This window comes from Fukomys damarensis, unplaced genomic scaffold (genome assembly GCF_012274545.1).
Source record: "Fukomys damarensis isolate Sample0158 unplaced genomic scaffold, DMR_v1.0_HiC HiC_scaffold_36, whole genome shotgun sequence".
In the NCBI taxonomy this organism is placed as follows: domain Eukaryota; kingdom Metazoa; phylum Chordata; class Mammalia; order Rodentia; family Bathyergidae; genus Fukomys; species Fukomys damarensis.
In genome coordinates, this window is record NW_022900948.1 from 49,531,541 (window position 1) to 49,556,103 (window position 24,563).

Below are 24,563 nucleotides of genomic sequence, written 5' to 3' on the forward strand. Positions count from 1 at the left end.
TGCTTCTGGGAATTCAACTCAGTATACCACTGAGCTATAGCCTCAACCCTTCTTAGTTTTTATTTTGAGCCAGGTTTCCACTAAGCTGTGTAGGCTGGTCTTGAATTTGTGATCTTACCTCAGCTCCCTGAATAGCTGGGATTACAGGAATGTGCCACCATTCCTGGCAAACCCTACTCTTTCAGTAACTTTTAAGTGTGCCATTCAGTGATACTGAATACATTCACAGGGTCATACAGTCATCATTATATGTTTTCCCGACATTTGTATCTCCTCAAGCAGAAACTCTCTACCCAACAATCATTCACTTCTTTCTCAGCTCTTATATCCTCTAATATTCTGTCTTATTAATTTGTTTGAACTAGATATTTTAGAAAAGTGGAATCGAGCAACATTTGAGCTTTCATGTCATGATTATTTCATCCATGTTGTAGCTGGTACCAGAGCACCATTTCTTTTTATGGCTGAGCAATGCTCCATTGTATGGCATCCTATATTTTATTTATTCATTACATTTTTTTTCTTTTGGTACTGGGGATCAAACTCAGGACCTTGTGCTTACCAGGCAGGCACTGTGCCATTGAGCTAAATCCCCAGCCCCTATGCTTCATCCTTTTTTTTGTAGCATTATTTTACTTTTATTCTTTTATTTACTATTTTAACTAATATGCATTTACTGTGCAATACATTGAGTCCAAAAAGAAAAAAGTTTTGTTCTCTAAAACTTCAACTTAAGGACCTAAGACGTTTAGGTTAAAATATAAAGACTTTATACAAAGGAGAATTTATGGTATAGGGTGCAGGTAAGTGCAAAAAGGTCACACAAAATAAAAAGGAGGATGTAATCTGAATAGGGCTTGAAGGACAGGAGGATCTGGTTCTGTCAGAGACTATGAAAACCAGGAAAGGCATTGTATGCATCAGTTTTTTTTGTTTTTTGTTTGTTTGTTTGTTTTTGTTTTTTGATACAGGGTCTCACATGTAGTTGAGACTGACCTGGAACTCATTATGTAGCCCAGGCTGGTCTCGAACTCACAGTGATCCTCCTGCCTCAGCCTCCTGAGTGCTGGGATTACAGGCGTGAGCCACCATGCCCAGCTCCTGTAAGAGTTGATAGTTTTGTTTCTTAAATTTCTGTCTGTGATCTTTTTTTTTTTTTTTTTCCTTTTGTGATCTATCTTGAGTCATTTTGACACAGGATGTGAGGTAGAAGATCCAACTTCATTCTTTTGCGTGTGGAAATCTAGTTGTCCCAGCAACATGTGCTGAAGAGACACTTCTTTCCCTCTTGAATGTCCTCTGAGACCCTTGTGGAGTATCAGTTGTGATAAAAGTTAGGGCATTTTTCTGGATTGAGTTTTGCTCTATGTCATTTGTTAGTAGCATGCTGTTATTGCATCTGTGTATTGAGGTTTGAAATGGGGAAGTGTGAGTCCTTTGCTTTGGTCTTCTTTTTCTAAACTGTTTTGCCTTTTCTGGCTCTTTGCTGGGATTACAGGCATGTGCCACCATGCCTGGCTATGTGTGACGAATGTTAATGGGATTTCTGTGTCTGTCTGTTGACACTGAAGGTGTGTCTGGGATAAACTAAGACAAGGTGGGCAATGAGTCCAGAGGGCGGTGTTGGTGATAAGGTGTGACGGATTTCCTAAGGCTCTGAAGGTTGATGGACAGGGTTTGCTAATAGACTTGATCAGTCAAAGGAGTGCTTATGTGTTGCCCTTTTATTTCATAGTATTTCTTAGAGCTCTTTCTGTGTTGGTATGTGGAGGTCTGCTTTGTGAATTGTGGCATGATGATTATCTGCTGGTAGTGGAGGACTAGCTGTGTTTTTGTTTGACACTTCTGTATTGACACTGATTGCTCATCCTGTATCTGTGCTTTGCTATTATAAAGTCCTTCTTCAAGGGCATCATGGATTTCTCCATATGCACTTGTCTAGGGATTTTTGCACATAAACACCAGGAAGTAAAGGTGCTGGGTTATACAGAATGTGCTTGTTTAAAAAATGTTCTAAAATTGTAGTCGAGTATACATACCATCCAATTCACCATCTCAGTCGTTGAAGTGTGCATTTATTGTTGTTAGGTATTTTCTTATTATTGTGTAGCCATCACCACCATCCAACTCCAGAGCCCTCTCATCTTCTTAAGCTGAAACTTTGTTTGCTTCTTTCCCTCCCAGACCCTGGAAACTACCTTTTTACTTTGTCTCAGTGAATTTGGCTCCTCTAAAGGACCCACTTAAATGGGTCATAAAAATTTGTCTTTTTATGCCTGATTTATTTCACTTAGCGTAATGTCTTTAAGGTTCATCCAGGTAGTAGAGAATTAAAGTTTTCTTCCTTATGTGGGTAGAATGTTCCATTGTATGTGTTTATCCATCTGTAGATGGACACTTGGGTTGTTTCCACCCCTGGCTGTTTTGAATAATCCTGCTAGGAATGTGGTCTGCTTTCGATTACTGGGTCACATGGTAGACACACACACACACACACACACACACACGTGTGTAACTCACTCAGTGCAGGCAGTCTGTGGGCACAGAGGTCAGGCTGTGGTGAGGGGTCATATTTAGTTCTGATTATGGGGTGCTGTGACAGGTCCAGGAGATGTGCCAGTTATTTCATTTTTACTGTTTTGAGGAGTCACTGTACTGTTTCCCATAGTGACAGCCTATTTTACATTCTCACCAACTGTGCACAAGGGTTTCAGTGCCCTGCGTCTTTGCTGTATCTTTGTGGTTATAGCTGTTCTAGGGGTGTGAAGCAATGTCACATTGTACTGACAGCGACTGGATTGCTGTGGGCCTCTGCCACCCTGTCCTCTCCATTTGACCATGGCCTCGTCTTCCTAGCTCTGATTGTCCCTTTTCTCCTTGAATTCAGGAACTTTAAAATTTGTTCTTTTTCCAATACAAGTGGAATGCTATTTACTAAAAATTCTCAGGAAATTGCTGATTCTATTGAAGTGCAAAATAGGCAGAACTAATTAATGAGAAGTTGATTGGCCTCTGGAAGAATTTGGAAATGACAGAAAATGAGAGTCATGCAGAATACCAGCCAGTATTGATCAAGGTGCCAAGATGTTGTCTACTAGCATTAGTAAAGAATATTTGGATATTTCTAGTGGTCTTCTTGTCATTAGATGTGTTTTTACAATCAGTTTTTTCTTTCTGCCTTAGAACAGTACCCTTAAAACTGTAAAAAGCTAGAAAACATTCTCAGTACCTTGTGAAAGTGGGAGCTACTCAGATAATCTCATTCGTTAGTGTGTGGTACATCATGAGCCTGTGCATGGCAGAGAGCATAAGCAGTGTGCGGGTATGATGCTTTGACATGTTGACACGGGTCTATCCCTAGCCTGCGCATGGCAGAGAGGAGTGACATGCAAGTGTGCTCTTGGGCTCTGGTCAAGTAATTGACATTGTGTCTACCCTGGCTGAGTCCTTTGTGGGGCATGTGGTAGCACCAACAAGAGCTGGACTGGTTTGGGACTCAGGGTGGGGCTGGACTTAGAGGGAAGGATGTCGCTGAGAGAATAGACACAGGCAAGGCAGGGCATGCTCCTTCAGAGAGATGCATAGTGTATGCAGCATATGGAAGGCTTGGAAAGAGCCAGGCATCATCTGGGGGCCCAGGATGATTGTGCCCAGTGGATCCCATGACAGTTTCCCATTATGAAAACTTTGGCTAAACTGGAGAAAATAAGAAGTACTATAAGTCTGTGAAGGGAGAAGTAAGAAGTACTGTAGGTCTCTAGAGTGGAACTTGGTTATGGTGGCTTCAGTGTGATCTCTCAGTGTTCAGTGTGGCTCTTGTTGTATACAGAGGTGAGCCTTGGGGCTAGGTGACCTGCACAGCACTGTCCTTTTTCTGTAGCTTCTGTGAGCCCCCCCCCACCTTGTGCTGGGATCGAACTCAGGGCCTCATACATGCTAGGCAGGTGCTCTGCCACTGAGCTGTACCCTGGCCTTCTACAAGGCATTCTTGATGCTCTGCAGCTGTGAATTTCTAATAGATTCCATGAACATTTCTTAAATTACTCCATAGTATATTAAGGGAAAGGGAGTATGGATAAGTCTCCAAGGGTTATGTCCTCAACCATGTGCTCTGTGAGTACTTACTTGAACCTGCCTTGGAGGCAGAAGCTGTTCTCAGGGGAGGCTGGCCAGCCAGTGTGTCCATACTGAAGTCCCCATGGTGCTACAAAGTGATTCCCCTGGGAAGCAGGTTGTCACTTGGCAGGTTCAGTAACTCAGTTTTTGCAGTAAACCAAACTGTGTTTATTGTAACTGCACACACAAAAGAGACGGATGTTTAAACTAAAAAATCAGCATATTTGTTCATGGTAGGAAATAATATGTAATGTGCCACTGTCTTCATATAGCAAATCACATGGAAAGTCAAACTGAAAGTTTCTTGACCCCATCTCCTGGTCCAACAGTTACCAGTCATATGGAGGGAGCTTGTTCTGATCATGGCTAGCTTTATTTTTGTTTGCTCTGTGAAGATGTTAGGGTTTACAGGAGCAGGTTTTGGTGAATGAAACTGTAGAGCGTTTAGAGAGGGAAAGGCACTGCAGCCAGTGTGTTCGTGCCTTGTATCACACACATCCATCCCATCTGCCTGGGTACATTTGTAACAACCAGTTTGAGTACTCTTGTGACTTTTTAAAAAAATTTGGATACTGGGGATCAAATTTGGGACCTTGCGCTTATAAGGCAGGCAGTGGCACCACTGAGCTAAATCCCCGGTCCATCTCTTCCTTCTTTGTAGATTGGATTTCCTAAGGATGTAGACTAGGGCTGTTTAGTGCAGGACTTAGTGGCCATTGAGCATAGAGCTGGGTTGTTGAGTGAGCTGTGTGGCTAGACCTGTGTTAAGAGCACAGGTGGCTTCCCTGTTACCCCTAGTAGGGCCTCAGTGATGGCCAAGGGAAGGAGAGCAGGATGAACACCTCTATATAATATGTATGTATTATGACTTACTAGGTGGGGGCCAGGCAGTGTGGAGAGAGCCAGCACAGCAGAGCTGTGATGGAGCTTGATCAGGCCCTTGTGTCATGGAGACTCACTCCACACTGTGGGTCCAGGCAGTTATGAGGTCTGCCTAGGAAATCGAGAGGGAGGAATGTCGGTGTCCTATTGCCAGGGGACCCATGGGGGGGATCCGTGCCAGCCCTTTTGGTTTTCTGAGTGGGTACTGGGATTGAATTCAGCCCTGGTGTTTTTTGGAGGCATACAGTGCTTAAAAGACTCCTAGGTAAAGTGAGCAAAGATGGAAAAACCCTGGATTTCTTTCTTTGCAGAGAGGGCCAGTTAAGGGTTAAGTAGCAGATGGAAAGGGAATCAGATTTGTTCTGGTCTTTTGAAATTCCTTAAATGCAGTTTCTGGCGCTACTTTGGATATTAATCATGTTTTCCAAATTTAGGAACAAACTCCTTTTTCTGCCAAGGGAAAAACAAAAAGACAAAAGAGGGAAAAGAAAATCTGATATTGAAGGGCTTCATTCTCTTTTTCCCCACCCCACCCCCTTGATAATTAGTGAGTGAAGCTGATGTTTGGAGATACATGAGAGCAGGGTGGCAGAGTGCACTGCAGGGCCGAAGATGCACCCTCTTTGAGAGCTGCTTGTCGTTCCTGTGTTCCTGAGGAGGAGGCTGCCTTTCCTCCAAGCCCCACCTGCGCCTTCTGGAGGTGGAGAGGAGAGCCGGTGGCAGACTAGGGCTGCATTTTTCTTATTTTGTAGAAGGCAGTCTCCGCTCTAAGTGGAGACCGTGATCGTTGCTCTGTGCTTGGTGCCAGGGCATGAGGGAGAGCCTGGGTCCAGGTGTTCTGGTGAGGAAGGATTTTCCTTCTCACTTGTGTCTCCCTCTTGAGGAGGGATGGGTTTGAGGGCAGTGGTGAGGTCTCCCTTTCCTTGTCGTCTGCCACCACAGACTGGTGATGTGTGAAAGGGGATCCCAACTCAAGTGTAGAAGTGTGTTGAAGCCACAGAGGGAAGGCTGCCGTTCTCACAGAAGAATGACTCTTTTTCCTCCCTTCCTTGTGAAAGTCATCTTTCCCTCTCCTGCCATTGCTGTCCTGTCCTCAACAGGGAGAATCCATTAGCTATCTTTCTGGACTGGCTCTGGGCTTTTTTTCCAGTACTGGGTATTGAACCTAGGGCCTTGTTCATGCTAGCTGCCACTGAGCTTCATTCATCCCAAGCCTTTTGAAAAAAAGAAATTAAAAAAAAAATTTTTTTTTGATTCCAGGTCTCACTGTGTAGTCCAGGCTGGTTTTGAACTCTATAGCCCAAGATGGTTTTAAACTCTTGATGATCCTCCTGCCTCAGCCTTCTTAATGCTGGAGTTACAGGCATGCACTACCACACCCAGCAAAAATTTTGAGACAGGAATTTGCTAAATTGCTCAGGGTAGGCTCAGACTTGTGATCCTCCTGCCTCAGTCACATGCATAGCTGAGATTAGAGGCATGCACCACTACACCTAGCTTCTGACTTCTTTTTTCTTTTTCTTTTTTCTTTTAGTACCAGGGATCGAACTCCGGACCTTGTGCTTGTGAACCGGGCAGCAGAACCACTGAGCTAAATCCCTGGCCCTCAGACTCCTTTTACATATCAGTTATGTGCAGCAGTTGGCCATCTGTGCATTCGTTCAGGCCTGGCTTTTGTAACCACACAGGGATGTGGAAGTGACCTGTGGGTGCTCTTTCTGGGGAACCCCGGGATAGCTTATTTGTGCTGTGGGGTGTGGTATCCAAGGAGGAAGGAGCCCCGCATGTTGAGTCCTAGCGCCAAAAAGGGAGCATGGCCTGTGGCCCCTCCAGGCTTTCTAGAAAGCCTGAGTGTGAGCGTGGAACCCCAGAGGAGACCTTGGAGTTGTAAGACCCAAGGCCTTACTACCACTCCTAAGAGCTCAATACCACTACAGAGAGCTCAAAATTACCGCTCTGAAGAGCTTGACAGCCATGAGATTCACCCAGGAAGGAACATACCATACACATTGGAAAGGAAACAGGCCTTTATTAGTCGGGCCAGACGGCACTCCCAGAGCCCAGTAGTTCAGAGAGGTGCTAGCTCAGGGGCTGAGGTCCTTTTATAAGAGGGATAAGGGGGGTTTAACATTCAAAGCCTGGACCCAGGGGACAAAGGCTACTGGTCTGCCCGTGGTCAGCAGCCATGTACTCAGCAATCACATGCTGATGATTAAAAGATGCTAATGACGGGTCTCTAAGGTATTTCAGACAATCAAGCAGTAAAACAATTAACTTTGGGTCTCTGTATACAGCACATATCTTATCTCATTTTCCAGAACCTCTTAAGCATTTGCCCATTAACTCACATTATTCACAGTTGGGGCTAGGAATTTAAGATCACAAAGTTAAGCAGTAAAGATTACACAGAGTTATGCAGTCTTACCTTCCTAAGCAAAGGTTCAAACTGGTGCAACTACGAAGGGGAGTGGTCTCTGGGGCCATTATTCATCCAACATGGAATCACTTTAGCTCAGTCAGGTCTTACAGAGTTAGCTCCGAGAAACTCCAGCAGAGTTTGTGACCCACTTGTTGGTTGCATTTTTATGGGTACTATTAAGGCTTACAGAGCAGCACTCCTGGGCCATACTTTGCCTGGCCTGTGTGCCCCGCTGCCCACAGGGCTGCCCAATTGATTTTGCACACTATTTTGAAGACTTTTGGGAAGCAGTTTTAAGTTTCTGGCAACTTCAAGGATTTTATGTCTAGCCTCAGATGTGAGGACACTTGGTGGTGAAACCTCCCTGCTGAGGTGAGGAGTTCTGCCTCTGGGGCAAGTACATTGTGCTTTTTAAATCAGAGTGTGTTGAGAGGATGCTCCTTTCAGAGTTAGTAACCGAGTTGTGTGTGTGTCACATACAGCTGATCACAGTAGGCCCCTAGTGGTTTTGTTCAGAGCCCTAGTGTGAGTGTACGTGTTTTCTCCCTCTGAGATGTCCCTCGCAAGCTCGTGTGCCCACTGCTCCTGCTTGTAGCGCATGCATCTGGCTTGCAGCGGCTGGGCAGATTGTGATTTCTTCTCTTGCTTCACAATGACTTCTCAGAACAGGCACTGTTTGGAAACAGACTGCTTCATGGGTATCAAGAACTTTGGTCATCATTACTGTTCATTTGTTCATTAATCACACTCTTTTCAGCTCATTTGGCAAGCTACGTATAGGTGGGGTATGTTGTGGAAACTAGGCTTTGGCTGGGAGAAGTCAAACAACTGCTTTTGAGGTAATTCTTCTAGCTGTATTTTTGTAGATGCTGTAAATAGCCTCCATGTCCTTGCCTCCTGGTGGGTGTTGACTGGGTAGATGACAAAAGGCTGCAGTGTACTGTCTTCAGTAAATGTTTGAGGTTCGGCATTGCTTCTTAGCAGAGACAGCAGCAAAACCTTGGAAGGAGTTTAAAGCGGTGGATGGTGGGGCTTAGTAGCACTAGGCAGACAGGGCAGCCAGGCTGTCGCTGTGCTGGGTCAGATAGAGCTGGGTGGGTCCTTCTCACCTCTTGGAGCTGAGACCTCCTTGTTCCCAGCCCTTTCCTGAGCTAGGCAGCCTGAAGCAGTGGTCTTTTCTTTGTGGCAACCCAAAGGTCAGCAACCCATCCAGTTCAGAGCCGCTGCAATTCCATTGATTCTTTCTTTCATGTCTTTGAAATTTAAATTACAAAGTTATTTAAATACTTTCACTGGCTTGTCTTTGAATAACTTTAATACAGATTATTCAAAAGATAACCATTCCTTATTTGCCTTTGAATTTTAGGTATCTCCTAAGGAGCGGTGTCTTGAGTTTCTATTCTTTTCCCCTTTGTTTATTGGAAAAAGAAAGAAAACCAGCAATTTGGTAGAAGTAGACAGGTGGGCTACTGGGAGGCGGGGCATGGTGGCCTCCCCAGAAGGTATGCCCTACTTCCTGTGCTGGGTGCCCAGCCACACAGGAGATTCTGGAAAACTCGAGGGCATGTGTCATCCCTCCTGGGATGGGAATATGGGCGGGTGCCTCACTGAATTTTAACCTTAATAATTTGTACTTTATATATAATGGAAACAAACTTTTATAGAAATGTCTAAAATCAGTTGCAATGAAACATAGTTAACTATTATGGCAAATGGTAGTTGATACACAGTCTTTTCTTGTTAAATAGCAGAGAAGAAATGGCTACTTGTAGATGAAAAGCAGCGCTGTCAGCTGTTTATTCAAGTGAAACCTTATATACATGTTGCCTTTGTTTCATGTACAGATTGTGCTAGATTGTAAGTGGTTATTGTGTGCTTATTTTATAGTTATGTTTAGAGGGAGGGCCATGCAAATGAGGCAACAGTACTGTAAAAGTTTATAAGATTTTTAATTTGAATTATTAGGAAAATCTAGTTTATGTAAATGTGTATCTCCACCTGGGATTAAAATGCTAATACTCGCTTTGTCCTGTGTGGCCAGAAAGACTGGAAGATCACTGGAGTGGAGACAGACAGACAGACAGACACACTCACACACACACACACACACACCCACACCCACCAGCCCTCACTGAAGGAGATGGGCTTTGCCCGCAGGTCCTTCTCCTACCCTGCCACCCTTTTCACACATTTGCTTTTGCCCATATTCTCTGTCTTTGCAGCCTTTTGTGTTTGCCCTGGAAGCTGGATTCCCTAGCCTGGGGCTCATCCAGCCTGGAACAAGGTTCTGCTTCACTTTCTGAAAAACTTTCCCCCTTAGCTTTCATGTATATACAAACCCCACTACTTTTTACTGAAGGAAATAGTTTCATGAACTGGAATGCACAGTCTTTTATTGTGATGCTGTCCTCTCTGAGTTCACCTTCCATACCTTTTTGCACACTTACGCTGCCTTGTCCAAGGTCCAGTTTCATGATAACATCGGCCACTGGCGTATTGAGACAGCAATTCCATCTTCCTTCCTTCCTTCCTTCCTTCCTTCCTTCCTTCCTTCCTTCCTTCCTTCCTTCCTTCCTTCCTTCCGCCACCCCAGTGCCTTAGTATATTAAAATGGACATTCAAAGAGTAGCACACCATTTTCTAGAAAGATAGTCAAGTCAGCTCTGGCATGTCAAGTGTGTGTAAATGGGCTTCCTTATTCTGTTCTTTTCTCTTTTTATTTTTGAGAGGTCTTCCTCTGTAATTCAGGCTGGCCTTGAACTCATTGTGTAGCCCAAGCTACCTCTAACTCACAGTGATCCTCATCCCTAGCCCCCCAGTGCTGGGTTTACTGGGGTACACCACCACACCTGGCTGTTCTTTTCTCAGAGGGGTTGCTTTGTTACTGTCACTTATGCCCATTCTGATTATATACTGAGTGGATTCTGTGCATGTGTTCACACACGTCACACACACCTATGGGTAGCGTATCAGTCTTTGCAATTATACAGTTCTTTTTGGTTTGTCATGTGGTATTGGAGCTGGATCTGGAAAGGCTGGTAAAGGCACTGTTGGCTGCATCAGTTCAGCCACCACAAATCTGTTTGGTTTTCACTGTCAAGAATGGCTGAGTTGCTCTGCATGGTAGCATACCTGTAATCCCAGCATTTGGAAGGCAGAGGCAAGAGAATTGTCGAGAGTTTAAAGTTAGCCTGGGCTACATAGTGAGTTCAGGACCAGCCTGAAATACAAAGTGAGACAGAAAGGGGGGCTGGGAATTTAGGACTGTGTTGCTACCACCTGCCTTGCAAGCTCAAAGACCGTAGTTCAATCCCTGTACCCCCCCACAAAAAAAGTGGTTGGGTGTGTTGTGTGTGACCAGAGGTGTGGCCTGGCAGGACCTGAGCTGCTCAGAGCAGGAGGAGATGCTCCCTGGCCCTGGGGTGCCTAGGGAAAGTCTTGGTCTCTGGTTTTTTTTGTTTGTTTGTTTGTTTTTAATTGGTACTGTGGATTGAACTCAGGACCTTGCGCCTGCGGGAACCACTGAGCTAAATCCCCATCTCTGGTTTTTAGAGAGGAGCTTGAGGATTTTCCAGTGGTTTAGTAAGGGACATGGTAACTCAGGACCTTGCGCCTGCGGGAACCACTGAGCTAAATCCCCATCTCTGGTTTTTAGAGAGGAGCTTGAGGATTTTCCAGTGGTTTAGTATAAGGGACATGGATACCTAGTACGACAGTGATTTTTTTTTTTTCCTCTTTTTTTTGGTGTTTTGAGACAGGGTCTTGCTGTGTAGTTCAGGCTGGCCTTGAACTCAGGGTGATCTTCCTGCCTCAGCCTCCCAAGTGCTGGGATTGCAAGGGTATACTGCCACACCCAGTGACTTTTGCCCTTTCTAAAACTATATTTGTAAAGAGTTTTCATCTTAAGAGAGAGGTGGTGTTCTGGCCCCCACCCACCTTCATTCACAAGAATTTTCATTGTGGCTGTATAGTATCTCCTATATTTTTCAACCTGAGTTTGAATTTTATTTTTGAATATTTAGTGAGAGTCTTACAAAAGCAGATAAGAACTTTCACATTTACTCACAGTTCCTGGTTCACCACCCTGTGTCTCTTATCCTGTGAATGTCCTCTATTCCTGGTCTGATAATACATTAGCGGGCAGATATAGAGTTCTCTTTTCCCTTCCTTTCTCTTTTCCATTTTCCCCCCTCCCCTCTCTTTCCTTTTCATTTTTTTGTTTTAGTTTTGAGACAGGGTCTCACCAAGTTGCTCAAGTGGGACGTAGTGATTTTCCTGCTTCCTGAGTATTAGAATTACAGTTGTGTGCCACTACACTTGGTGATTTAACAAAAAAATGACTAAAAATATCTAACACTAAAGCTTCTGGAAGAACCACTTATATTTGCTCTTCGTTATGGTTTAAATCTAAAATGTTCTCCAAAATTCTTATGTGTGTGGAAGGTGATTGGCCCGTGGAGGCCCTGTACTCATCATTGGATTCAGCTGTTGATGAGTTTAGCAGTTGAAGACGAAGGTCACTGGGGGTGTGACCTAGGAGGATGCTTCTCTCTCCCTGGGGCCTCCCATCTCTCTCTATTTCCTGGCTGCCATGGAATAAGCAGCAGTTCTCAGCACAGGCTCTTCTATTGTGCCATTTCTGCTGTGGAGCCAGCTGGCTGTGGAACAAAACTGTGAGCCATAATGAACTTCTCCTCCTTTAAGTTGTGGGTATTGTGTATTATGTCTCAGCTTTTTAATGTCATTTGTTTTATCCTGTTTTTTTCATTGACTCCAATCAATCTTATGTTATTCTTTGCATCATCTAGCAGTTGCTGGGTTGATTTTTTGTAGTCCCTTGCTGCTTTTGAGATCTTTCTTAGCATGATCGCCAACTGAAATCCTGTCTTCTATATCCGATATTCTCTCCTCACATTGGCTCATTCTGTTGCATATACTTTCAGTGGAGTTTTTAATCTCCTGACTATTTGTTTGACTCTGTTTCATGGATTCCATTGCTTTCCTATGCTGGGCATTCATGGTTTCCATTATTTTCCTGAGCTCCACTTTTTAAAAAATCTGTATTTGCTCTAGAGTCACTAAGCATTTCTTTCATTCTGGTCACCATCTTTGTCGTTATCTGAGCAATTATTTCTGCTTTATTTTTTTCTAGAGCTTCATTCATCTGCTTTGTTACTTCTGCTTTTACGACTTGAGAGTCCTGGTGTGTGGCTTTTGGATCGTACCACCTCATTGCTCCTTGGGTGGTTTGCCTTTGGTGACCTGAAAGTGTGTGGGGGTGCATCTTGTTTAAATGTCTTCTCATTTTCCTTTTTTTTTTGTACTGGGGATTGAACTTGGGTCCTTGTGCTTGCGAGACAGGTGGCAGAACCAATGAGCCAAATCCTGGCCCATCATTTTCATTTTTTAAAAAAGTTTAATTCTTGCATTGATACTTGTAAATTGCTTATGGCGAGCAGCTTTATTGCCAGTATTTAGAACCCTTAGGAAATGACTACTCAGAGGTTTCTTCCAGATGTAGCTGCTTTTGGGTTTTCAGTCTGTTGAAAGATCCCATCTCTTCAGTTTTATTGGGGATGAAAAGTTTCTGCCTTCTTGGCCCAGTGTCTGGTTGTTTGGCACTGGCCTTTTGTTTTGTTTTTGAGACCCTTAGGTAATCTCAGTCTTGGTATACCAGGAAGGACAACTGATTGGCACAGTTATGTCACCCTGGCTAAAGTAATACACCGAGCAATAGTGATAGCATCAAATACAGCCTAGAAAATGACAAATTGCGGTGACTATTAATTTGCCACCTTTAACTGGATAAACTGGTTTGTGGTTATGTAACAAAATCTAAAATGAATCAGAAAATTATATGCTGTAAATTAGCCCTTAATATGGTGATTTCACCCTTAGGGAAGAAGAGTTTAAAAGGTTGGGTGGAGATAGAGAAACAGAAGAGGAAGAGATTAGAAGCAAGGCTGGTGGACAAAAGAAGAGTGTAAAGGAAGAAATAAAAACAACAGAACAACAACAAAAAAAACTAGAAATCATTTAAACAATCAAGAAAAAACAAGAAGAACCAGAAAAGAGGGAAAGAAATGGAAAAGAGAACAGCCCAACTCAAGCATGCCTCCGCTGGTAGACACCTTGGGCAGACATAGTCCAGAGCTGAGTTAATTAATCCCAGCAAGGCAGCCGTAGTTTACATTGGGGCAATGGGTAATCCCAGTCTGCCTATACCTTTAGTTCCACTGAAGTTCAGGCTGGAACTGGAGTTTTTGAACCTGCAACAGTCTGTGTGTCCTTCCAGCTTGAACTTGGCTCCCTGCTGACTTGAACTCAGCTCCCTGACCTCCTGTTGGTTTGAACTCGGTACCCCCATGCACTGGGAACCACTAGATTTAGTAGGTCCATAGATGTTCTGAGTTCTGAGCTCAGTTGGGCCCTCTTCCAGGTGGCTACCGGCCAGACACCCTCTTCTGGGTGATGTCTGAACGGGCATATCTCACCAGCTGCTGCAGGCCACTGCGTCCACTGCTCTGGTCCACTGGTGCAGTTCCTGGTTGAGGCCTCTGAGGTTGCCAGTAGTCACTGTGTATCTGCAGGTTCAACCTGCTGTTACCACCTTGTGAGTCCAGGCTCTGGGAGAAAGGGCTGCTGGCTGTCTCCTTCCTCTTTGTTAGTCTCTCTCTTTGCTCTCCCCATGGACTTCAGATCCTTCCTGGGTCCTGGGGACCCACTTTCCTTTTTCTCCTCAGTCTGCTGTACTCCGGCATCAGGACACCAAATTTTGGAGAAGCTCTTTCTCTACTGCTTACCACTCAGCCATCTTCCTGGAAGTCCCTATAAGCACATGTATGACACTATATTGAGGGAGGAGGTGCTTGGGATGGAGCAGGGAGTCAAAGGTCTGTCCATCATCCTGAATCAGGGATGGGGACCATGTGCACTCCTAAACCACATCAGGCCTGTCATTCTGGGACAAGGTGGGAACCCCATGCTGTCTTAGACCTCTTGTTGCCATGTCACTGAGGATTTGCCTGTAGAAGGCTCCTGGCCTGTGGGCTAAAGCATTGTCCTTTAGCTGAGAGGATTTCTGTGTGTGTAGTCGGGGGCAGGGGGTATGTGAGGGCTCTCTTGGTTTTCCAAGATTGCTTGGAGTGGGATATTTTGGGCTAAGGTTCTCCAGGCTGTGGGTTCCCCAGGCTGTGGGTTCCCCAAGTGGGCGTTTCTTAGGCTTTCCTGTGTTGTGGGAGTTCCTGAGCCATAGGAGGGCCATTTTTGTCCATGGTAAAGCTGTGGGGACTCCATGTTTCTATTTCTCATTGCTCCTGGGAGGTGACTTTATGCTTGGGACCTGGGATCCCCTGAGGTTGTGGGCTGCTGTGCTTGGCACCAGGCACATTATAGTGGAACACTGTGGCCTTGATGTTTTGTGGAGTTATTTTGTGCACCCTGCCATGTCTGCTTTCTCCAAAGCATCTCTTACTGTACCAGGCCCTGAGCTTGTCATTGCCGCAGTAGCCTCACTGTGGGAGCCAACTGACTTTGATGCAGCCCACAGTGTGCAGGTACACTGACATGTGGCCCAGGACCTGACTCCAGAGCTGTGTGGCTGTATGGCTAATATGGCCTTTGCTGCACCTGCAAGAATTGCCTTGTGTAGTTTCTGTGGGAGACTCGTCTACCCCTGCACATTTCCATCACAATGCTCTGTTTCTGTGGAGACCAAGTCTGGTTTCTTGATGCCTCCCTGTCTGGGTCTTGCTCCTACATTACCTGTTTCCAGTTCTCAGGTTTCTCTGGCCTTTTCCTTTTGAATAAACTGAATGGAAAATAATGTCAGACATGCAGAAGACTTGCAAGATGAATACAGGGATCCCTGGGTTGCTTCATCCAGGTGCACTACTTGACATGTCCTTCAAATATGCACATGCATACTGCACATACACACACAGAGATACATGTGTACATACACAAATGCATACACACATGATGTTCTTTCCCCCCACAGCCACTTGAAGGTATGTTCAGACTTTATACCACTATATCCTTACTTATGCACAAGGCATTTCACCTATGTAACCACAGTGCAGTGAATAAAATCAGTGCATTTCACACTGATACTGTTGTCCAGTCTGTTTTGTATACGGTAGTCATAGCAATTTCCTTTGCAGTAGCTTTTCCTGTGTGGGACAATGCACCGTGCAAGTTGTCACATCTTTTCATTCTTCTTTACTGGGGACAGTTCTTCAGTCTTTGTCTTTTATGAAGAGGTATTTTGAAATATACAGACCACCTGTTTTCTACAAGGCCCCTTGGTTGGAGCTTGCTAGATGCTGTTCATGAATAGTTCCAGGTTGTGTACCTTGCAGGAAACCACAGAAGTAATGCTGTGTGGATTGTATGTCTACCAGATGTGTTGTCACTTTGGCCTGTGATTTGTCACACAGACTTTTTCCTTTAGTGAAGGTAATGCCATTGGCTTTCCCCACTGTGATTAGTTTTTCCTATGTAAGTTAAGAATACTTCGAGGTTATGTAAATCCTTGTTGCTTATCAAACTCTGACCCAGCAGCTTTAGGGTCATTTATGATCATCAGACCTGAACCACGATGATGGAGGTATTAAAATGGTGAATTTTAACCTCTGTGCTCACTTTGTATTCACTGTTTGGCATTCTAGCATAAAGAAGAGCTTTGCCTTCATTTTCTTAGTAACAGTCCATTTATTTAATGTTAGTGTGGACTCATGCTGTCCTCATTGTGTTCAGTGGGATACAGTCTATTTCTGTCATCATTTTTTTGTTTCTTGAATTTCCCAGAGTTAGCCAGCAGGAGCTCCTTCAGTCTTCGCTGTGTTTTCATGACATGTTTGTTATCCTTTTGGGCAGTGCATGATGCTCTGAACTTGATTTATACTTTGATTGCCCCAACCTAGCATTGGCCATTTCTTGAGGAGATGGTACATAGGATCCAAGGTACAGTTCTTGGTGTACCTGTTGCTGCCAAGGGCCATTGATTTGAGGACCCTAATGTGGTTAAGAGTTTTTGTTGTTTATACTGCTGTTGGCATCGGTTTCCATGTCTAAAACCCGGTCCTCATCCTCGTGCAGGTGTGTTTGAAAGCTCCTCTCCAGGGGACTGACAGGCCTCTCTAGTCAAGTGGGTCCTTTTAGTGTTATCGCTGAGCTGGGGATGGATCAGGACTTGCTATCTGCCAGTGGATCTGTTTGCTTCTGTCATTGCAAGTTTGGGTGTGAAAAACAAGTGACAATAACAAGAACTGGGATAGGATGAGACTTGTAATATTTTGGGCTGTAGGTCTCATCCACTAGGCTTTCCTAGCTCAGTGTCCATGTACATCAGGAGTTCTGAGCACTGTATAGGTTGCTGGCCCCTTTGCAAAAGTGCTCAGAACGTGTTTCCTTTTGTTAAATAAAATGTGGGTTCACCACAGAGAGCATTTGGATTTCAGTTTTACTTCCTGCTCTGGTCTTGGGCTCAGCTTTCCATGTGCATCCCTGGCACTGTCCTGCTCTGTGCTGTTCCTCCACGAGGAGCACAGAGCAGTTGTAGCTTGGCCTTTCCTTGCTCCACATAGCAGATACTGATTGCACATCTAGGCCGTTCCCAGTTTGGTTCTATCCTTTGTGAGAAACAGATGTACAGGTGAAGTTATAGGCTTGTGGGGGTGCCCAGGCCCTTCCTAACCCTCGGGAAAGTCCTGTATTCCTCTTCCCACATGCTGGGTGCTGAGATGTGCTGGAGATGTAGCAGGAAAGGATTAGTATTTCCTCATGGAGCCAGCTGATAGAACAGTGAGACGGGAGGAGTGCTAGGTGAGCTGTGTCTGTTGAGGTAAAGCTTAGAGATTTCACAGCACCCTGTACTCTTGGAAGTTAACCAGTTTGTTTCTGCTCCTTCTCTTCTACTGGAACAGGAATCTTCCCGAAATTATTCACAGGTGGCCTTGACCTCAGAGGTCTCCGTTACATGTTGTTCTTGTTGTTGTCATCCTTGCTGTTTACCAGCCTTTGAAGATATAAAAACCACCCAGAACTAGCCTGGTCCCTGCATTCGATGTTGAGTTTGCTGGGTGTGGGACAAGGCCTGTGTATCAGTGAGGTTTTTTTTCTGCCTGGGACATGATGGCTGTTCAGTCATAGTGGTTGACCTTCATTCCAAGTGCTATGAAGAGATAACTGCAGACGTCTACCAGAGCCCATAAATTGCAGGCTAGAGGGCGGGATCAAGCAGTCCCTATAAGCCCTCCCTGAATGTACATGCTTGCACTTCAGAAAACAGGTCCTTTCAGAGGTGCTCAGCCCACGTTAGAGGCTGACCTACAGTGGAAGCTTCAGGGAAGGTGGGAGGGAGTAGGCAGGAATAGGCCAGGAAAGCTTGGGTCTGCTCACACCCTTTCTTGACCTGTGTTTCTAGGGTGTAAGAAAGTTAACCAGCCCTTCCCAAGAAGGCTGCTGGTGGGAACATTCAGGAAACTCTGAGGATGTCAGACATTTTTTTCAGCAGGATTGAGGAAGGAGGAGTAATATGGGGTTGGGGACTTATAAGTGACAAGTTGGCAATGGCCAGCTCTGAGGAGCCAGGTGTGGTGTGAAGCAGAATTAGCAGTGAGGTCAAGGCTCAGTTCTGAAAAATTCACCAGTGTCTTTGGGGAAACATTTTTGAAGTTATCAGAAGTATGATGGGTGTTAAGCCATTAAATTCTGGGAGCCCGATACCAGAGGAGCCTGCATCTGTTCCCCTTGTCCCAAATGTGGATAAGGCCTTTGCTGACATCCTGCTACTGCTGCATCTGTAAAGACTTGTATTGTTAAGAGCAGTTTTTTTGTGTGTTTATATTCACTTCTCCAATCACTCTAAATCTTCAAGGAGAGGTTTTTGTTTTAAGAAATGAATCTCTGGACACCTTCTATGATACAGTGTGTGTGTCCATGTGGTAGACATTTAAATATTTAATGACAACTATCTTACTGAATTTCCTGGATTTATCCATTTCTGTACCTTTTAAAAAAATTCGTTAGACATTTGAAATACTTAGGCCAATGATGGCGAACCGTTTAGAGCTTTCAGTATAATAAATACCTCGCTTCAGCACACATACCACTGGTTCGCCACCACAGACTTAGGTGAATTATTGTGTTGGCAGCAGAATGTATGTCAAAATAGATTATAGTATTCCTATGACATAACAAAGCATTTCAGATTTTTAATTATATAAGTAATACACGAACACATTGTTAAAACCCTATCTTCAGAACTACATAATAGGTGGATATTTGGACTATTTTCTCAGTGCTGCCCACCTCCTGGAGGTAACTGTGCTCTCTATAGGTCAAACCTAGTTTTGAAAATACAATAGTGAGTTTTGTAGCTATGATTTGTTTTGGAGAAATCATGCTAGTGGTTTATGTAGTCTGTCTGTCTTATCCAAATTGATAGCTTTTTGTTTTGTTTTTAAAGCAGGCAGTTCCGGCCAAAGGGGAAACTAAACAGGATTGCTGCATGAAAACGGAGCTGCTAAGAGAAGGTAAGGACTGTGTTCCACGGATGAAGAAGTACTTTGTTACATGTACTCTGCCTAGCACCTGTCCAAAGGTTGCTAACCTTTTGGTTTTACCCAGAGTTACTGTATAATTTCTCATCTCTTTGCATTCCTGAACAGATGGACAGTAAGACAGACAGACAGACACACACACACACACACACACACAGATGGACAGTAAGACAGACAGACACACACACACACACGCACGCGCACGCGATCTGCTTGAGAAGGAAGAAACAGTAAAGCATGAAGAGCAAGACCTCTACATAACCTGACCCAAAAGTATACCTAGAAAGTGAAAGTAAATGGTCGCATGAATGTTACAGCATCTTAATTCATACCACTGAAAACTGGAACCCACCTAGGCCTCACCTGCTAACAGTCTGGATAGACAAACTGTGGTATATCCACATGATGGAACGGTGAGCAGGTAGTGTGCATGGTTCATGCAACAACATAGATGAAGCTTACGTGTGTTTTGCCCGGTGAAGGAAGCCATAACTCAAAGGCCACATGCTGTGTGACTCCATTTATATGACATTCTGAACAAGGTAAATGAGATGCTTGGAGGACCTAGGGAGAAGCGTTGAAACGGCAGTGGGGGGGAATGTGGGGAGGCAGCTGTTTGGTGAGGAGTAGGTGTGGCTACTTGGTTCTGTGTGTGCTAAGATGCATGCACCTATAGCACTGGGCCCTGAGTGTGCACATGGTCTACCTGACTACACTGGAGAGGAGCTGCCCAGGTAACTTGGAATGCAGTGCTATGACTGGACCTGTCAGGGCTGGTGACCAGGACCTTTGGGGCCTCTGGCCCAGATCTGCCCTCTGCCAGTTACCAGGCTGTCTCTTTGCCTGCATCCTGCCCATACCCTGAAGATCTGTGGGTGTTATAGGTATCCACCCAGCTTGAAGCCTCTTAATTACTTGCTTCTTGGGTTCTGTGGCAACCTGCTGTTTTCTGTCAGCTCTGGGGTTCATCCACTCATGCTTTCCTTACTCACCAATGCCTCACCCTGTTTGTGAGACCTCTTAGGGTCTGTCTGGTATTTGTTTCCCTCTGTTGATCCCTTCCTGTCTCTACTGCTCCTCTGTTCCTTGAAATTTTGTAATATATCAGGTGCAACGAGACTGTTCAACCCCCTCATGCTAGTGTTTGCCCTTCTCTTTCTCCCTCTTTAGTGTCACCCAGTAGCTCTTTTTCTTCCATGGTAAACAGTGTCAATATATGTCTATAAGTTAATTTCTGATTTTATGTACAATTAATTTACCCTTTCTGAGTAAGTACATTTGCTTTGGAATTTGATGTATAACTGTCTCCAGGTTAAGGAAGTTTCTACCTATTCTCTTTCGTTAAGGGTGCAAAAACATTAATAGCTGTTGATTCATTGAGAAAAGGTTATTAAGTACATATATGGTATGTGCCAGTCCTGTTGATGTGCTGCATCCTAGAGGTGGAAAGACAGAAAATTAGCATGATCAACAAGCAAGGCTGTGTGTTAGGTGATAGACAGCAGCACGAGGTGGGGGTAGAACCTAGCTGAAGCTCCTCCTCCCTGCAGGGATGTAATTATGTGTTTCCTGCCTCTGCCCATTATCAGGTGAAGTGTACTCTTCTGCCTCGTGATGCACAGTGAGTTCTTGTTTCTGGCAGTCTTGAGTATGACTGAGTCTTCAGAGGAGGTAGCTTCTAGAGATGCTTATCCATGTGAAACTGCTTCTGGAGGTTTTTTGTTTGTTTGTTTTTCTTTTTAAAGACAGGATCTTGCAATATAGTTCAGTCTGGCCTCAAACTCCCAGTAATCCTGCCTTCCAAGTGTGCTGGGATTACATGTGTATACCACTATACCCAGCCCTGGAGTCCTGTTTTTAATCTCTAAATAATAATTTTAATCTCTAAATCAAATTTTCCTTACTACAGTGACTCCTCAGACTTAACCATAAGTTAATTTTAAGAAGGTATTTTATATTTAATCTATTTGAACTTAAGTGCTGGTTTGTATCTGAGATGAAAGGACTTCTGTAGATGTTTTAGGGAAGCCCCCTGAATGGATTGAAGTTTTTGCTGGTGTTGGGGCTATGGAGGCCAGCTGCCAGCCATGTGATGCTTTCTCCTCTTTCGCAGATATCCCTATGGCTGCTGATGAAGGTCCTGCCGAGAAACCAGCGGGAGAGGCTTCCATGGCTGCAGATGGGGAGACAAATGGGGCCTGTGAAAAGAGCGGTGACACCGGCCACACAGATGCAACCAAACACACTCAGGAGAGCACCAGACCCAGCCCCCAAGAGGGCAGCAACAGAGCAGCCCGGATAGCAGAGAATGGGGTTTCAGAAAGAGACACAGAAGTGGGAAAGCAGAACCATGTCACTGCTGATGACTTCATGCAGACATCGGTCATTGGTAGCAATGGATATTTCTTAAATAAACCTGCTGTACAGGGGCAGCCCTTGAGGACTTCGAGCACCCTGGCCTCCTCACTTCCTGGCCATGCTGCGAAAACCCTTCCTGGAGTGGCTGGTAAAGGCAGGACTCCAAGCACACTTCCTCAGTCGCCAGCCACAGCACCAGTGCCCGGGGTCGGGGGAGCAGATGCAGAGGACCGGAAGCTTGCAGCCCCTGGAGCTGATGTCAAGGTTCACAGGGCACGCAAGACCATGCCGAAGTCCATTTTGGGCCTGGTAATTTTGTCCCTTCTCTTTCTATCCTTTCTTCTCTTTTGTCATAGTCAAGGCAAGTAAGAGAAAAGTGTTAAAAGAAAAGTCGGTGAACAGCAGTGGTCATGTGGTATGCACTTCCAGCCCTGTGAATAGTTAGGAGATGCTGCTGGTGCCTTTGTGGAAATGACACCTCCTTGGTTGTGGCTCTTTAGAGAGGGTTCTCTTACCTCTGTGTGGAGCTGTATCAGGCACTGTTGAGAAGATTGCTTCCTCATCTGCTGTGGCCCCCAGAGGCATCAGTCCAGCTCAGCAGAGTTCAGCACCTACCGTCTCATTAAAACATGAGTGACAATGAAGCTTTTAGGGCAGAGTATCACGAAGTACCAGGACAAAGGACCTAAGATAGGCTAAGCTCATCTTACCTTGAGGAAGAAATGAGTCTTGCGTGCTGAACATTTAGCACAGGCAGTGCTTACCCGAATTTCGAATGGAGCATGTTGTTCTTACCATATCTTGCATAGTAATTTTTTTCAAAATGTCTGCTGTGCTCTTACCTTGCTCTTCAATATTAATTTGGCTGGGATGTATTCTGGGCTATGATCACCTTTCCTAGCATTTTCTTATAGTTGGCATTTCTGGTGGCATTCTGAAGCTCACTTGTCCTTCCTGTATAGGCTGTCTGCTGTTGCCTCTGCAATCTTAGGGTTCCAAAAATGTTTTTTCCTCTATGAGCCCTGCCACTCTGAGTATTTGGGTCTGTCAACTCCAGGAAAATATTGTGTACAATTTTCTTTCTATCTCCTTCATGTGGATGTTGGGTTTCATCTCTGTGGACAGTCTTGCTTATCTCCAGTCCACTTTGTATCCTTCTGTTCAGTCCATATGTTGATTTTGACTTTTTTCATACTCAATACCTGATTAGTTCTTTTAATTAAAACTAATTCTACATTATGTTTCATCTTACCCTTCAAGACGTATTGATTTTAATTTTTTCATAGTCTCTGTTAATGAATTTTCATTTCTCAAAGGTGTTCTGTTTCTAAATGGTAGCTCTTGTGGTTGGTCATTTTTCCTTCCATTATTGACTTTTCTCTTTTAGGGGTGTGCTTGCTTTTATTTCAGTGACAGTGGAGCGAACTGACTAAGTGCTGTGTATGGATCTCTGGTTGCTACAGTGATTGTGGGGTGGTGATGGGTACAGCCTTGAACTGCACTTGGCAACCACCAGCCTTAAAGCTTGAGATCCCATTGCCTCTAGGTGTTGTCCACTTCTAGGCTGCCTCCTTATATGACACCCACCAGTAGTTCTGGTCCTGGCCCAGGGTCTCCCCAGTTCCCATCTTTGCCAGCCTGACTTGGTTTTGAATCTTTCACAGTATTCTTCCACATGTCACTGTGTTGGAAAATTTTTAAATAATTACAGGTTAACAGAATACTACAAAAATAGTACAAACTGGGCACAGTGGTGCATGCCTGTAATCCCAGTGCTTAGGAGGCTGAGGTAGGAGGATTCCTGCCAAGTTCAAGACCAGCCTGAACTATGTAATGAGACACTGACTCAAAAAGGACAGAAGCATCCTGTACCCCCCCCCACTTTTGGTACCAGGGATCAAACTCCGGCAGGTGTGGTGCCACTGAGCTACATTCCCAGCCCCCTTGTACCCTTCATGCAGTCTTCCTTCATGGTAGCATCTTTCGTACCTAGAATATAATGTCAAGATGACACTGACATTGGTATAATCCATAGCTTTACTCAGTATTACCAAAACTTGTGTGCACATAAGTGTGTACATGCACAGTTACGCAGTTTGATTACATGTGCCGATGGGTAACCACCACAGTCAAAAGTGTGGAACATTCTGTCATGCAGTATCCCTTGCATCACACTCCTCCCTGACCCCTAGCAAGCTCTTACTCTGTTTTCTATTTCTGTAATTTTGTTATTTCAGATGTTGTATAAGTGGAATTATAAAGTGTTCAACCTTCAGAGGTGGCTTTTTTGTATCAGCATAGTTCTCTCGAGAACTGTCCCATTTGTGTCTTGAGTCTGAATCTGCTCCTCCTCAGGCTGCCTGGTTGTCTACCGTGTGGATGGGGTGCAGTTCAGCCTCCTGTCATTGAGACTTTCCCATTTGGGACTATTGTGTTAAAGCTGCTCTGAGCATTTGTGGACGTTTTTATTTGCACATAAGTTTTCATTTTTCTGGGTTGACTAGGAGTATAATCGCTTGGTTGGTGGTGATTGGATGTTGCGTTTTTTAAGAAACTGGCCAGTCTTCCACATTCCAGAGTATCTGTGTATCTTATGTTCCCTAGTAGTAGAGGGACTACCCAGTTTCTTGCATCCTGAGCAGCATTTTGTGATGCCGGCTGTGGCTTTCTCGATCTGATGGGAGTGTGGTGGCGTCTCCATGGAGGCTTCTGAGTGCTCATCTGCCAGCAATGAGTCATCACTTCTGAAATGTCTTTCATGCCTCTCCCCCGCTCTGTGATTAGGTGGTTTTGTTAGCATGGAGATTTCTGGATACAGGTTCTTTGTCAGATGTGTTTTAACAGATATGTTCTCCCATCTTAAGCTTATCTTCTTCCACTCAAAGAGTCTTTCCCAGAGCAAAAGATTTTTTGAAGTTCAGTTAGTTTCCTTTTCTGGATTGTGCTCTTGGTGTGATGTCTTAAGACCTCTCTGGCCCAAATTTTGGAGCTTCTGTAATTTCTTTCCTAACTGAATTGTATATACTGCAAGAGGAGTTGGCTGGTGGCTCCATGCTTTCTCCTCTGGGTCTGTTTCTGCATCTTACTCCTTCTCTGTGTGCCTACCACTGAACTCTAGATGTGGGAAGGGAGGTGACTTTGCTGCTCCACTGTGAGGGAAGGGTCAGTCCTTAGTGATGGTGCAAATTGGTATTGACTTGTGATGTGTATCCATCTGAGGGGGG

General features: G+C 44.6%; 1 protein-coding gene across 11 annotated transcripts in view; it reads left to right on the forward strand.

Annotated features, from left to right (window-relative positions):
- The window catches only part of Ehmt1 (euchromatic histone lysine methyltransferase 1), a 191,478-nt gene that overhangs the window by 61,596 nt on the left and 105,319 nt on the right, over positions 1-24,563 (forward strand). For 8 of the 11 annotated variants that reach the window (XM_010608766.2, XM_033759224.1, XM_010608767.3 and 5 more), the window contains 2 exons: positions 18,888-18,954; positions 21,095-21,648. In XM_010608766.2, coding sequence (XP_010607068.1) covers positions 18,930-18,954; positions 21,095-21,648 — 579 coding nt within the window. In that variant the 5' untranslated portion in view covers positions 18,888-18,929. Of the gene's footprint in view, positions 1-6,601; positions 6,626-18,887; positions 18,955-19,456; positions 19,524-21,094; positions 21,649-24,563 lie in introns of those variants that run through there. The other 3 variants (XM_033759223.1, XM_010608768.3, XM_010608770.2) reach the window with 3 other exon arrangements.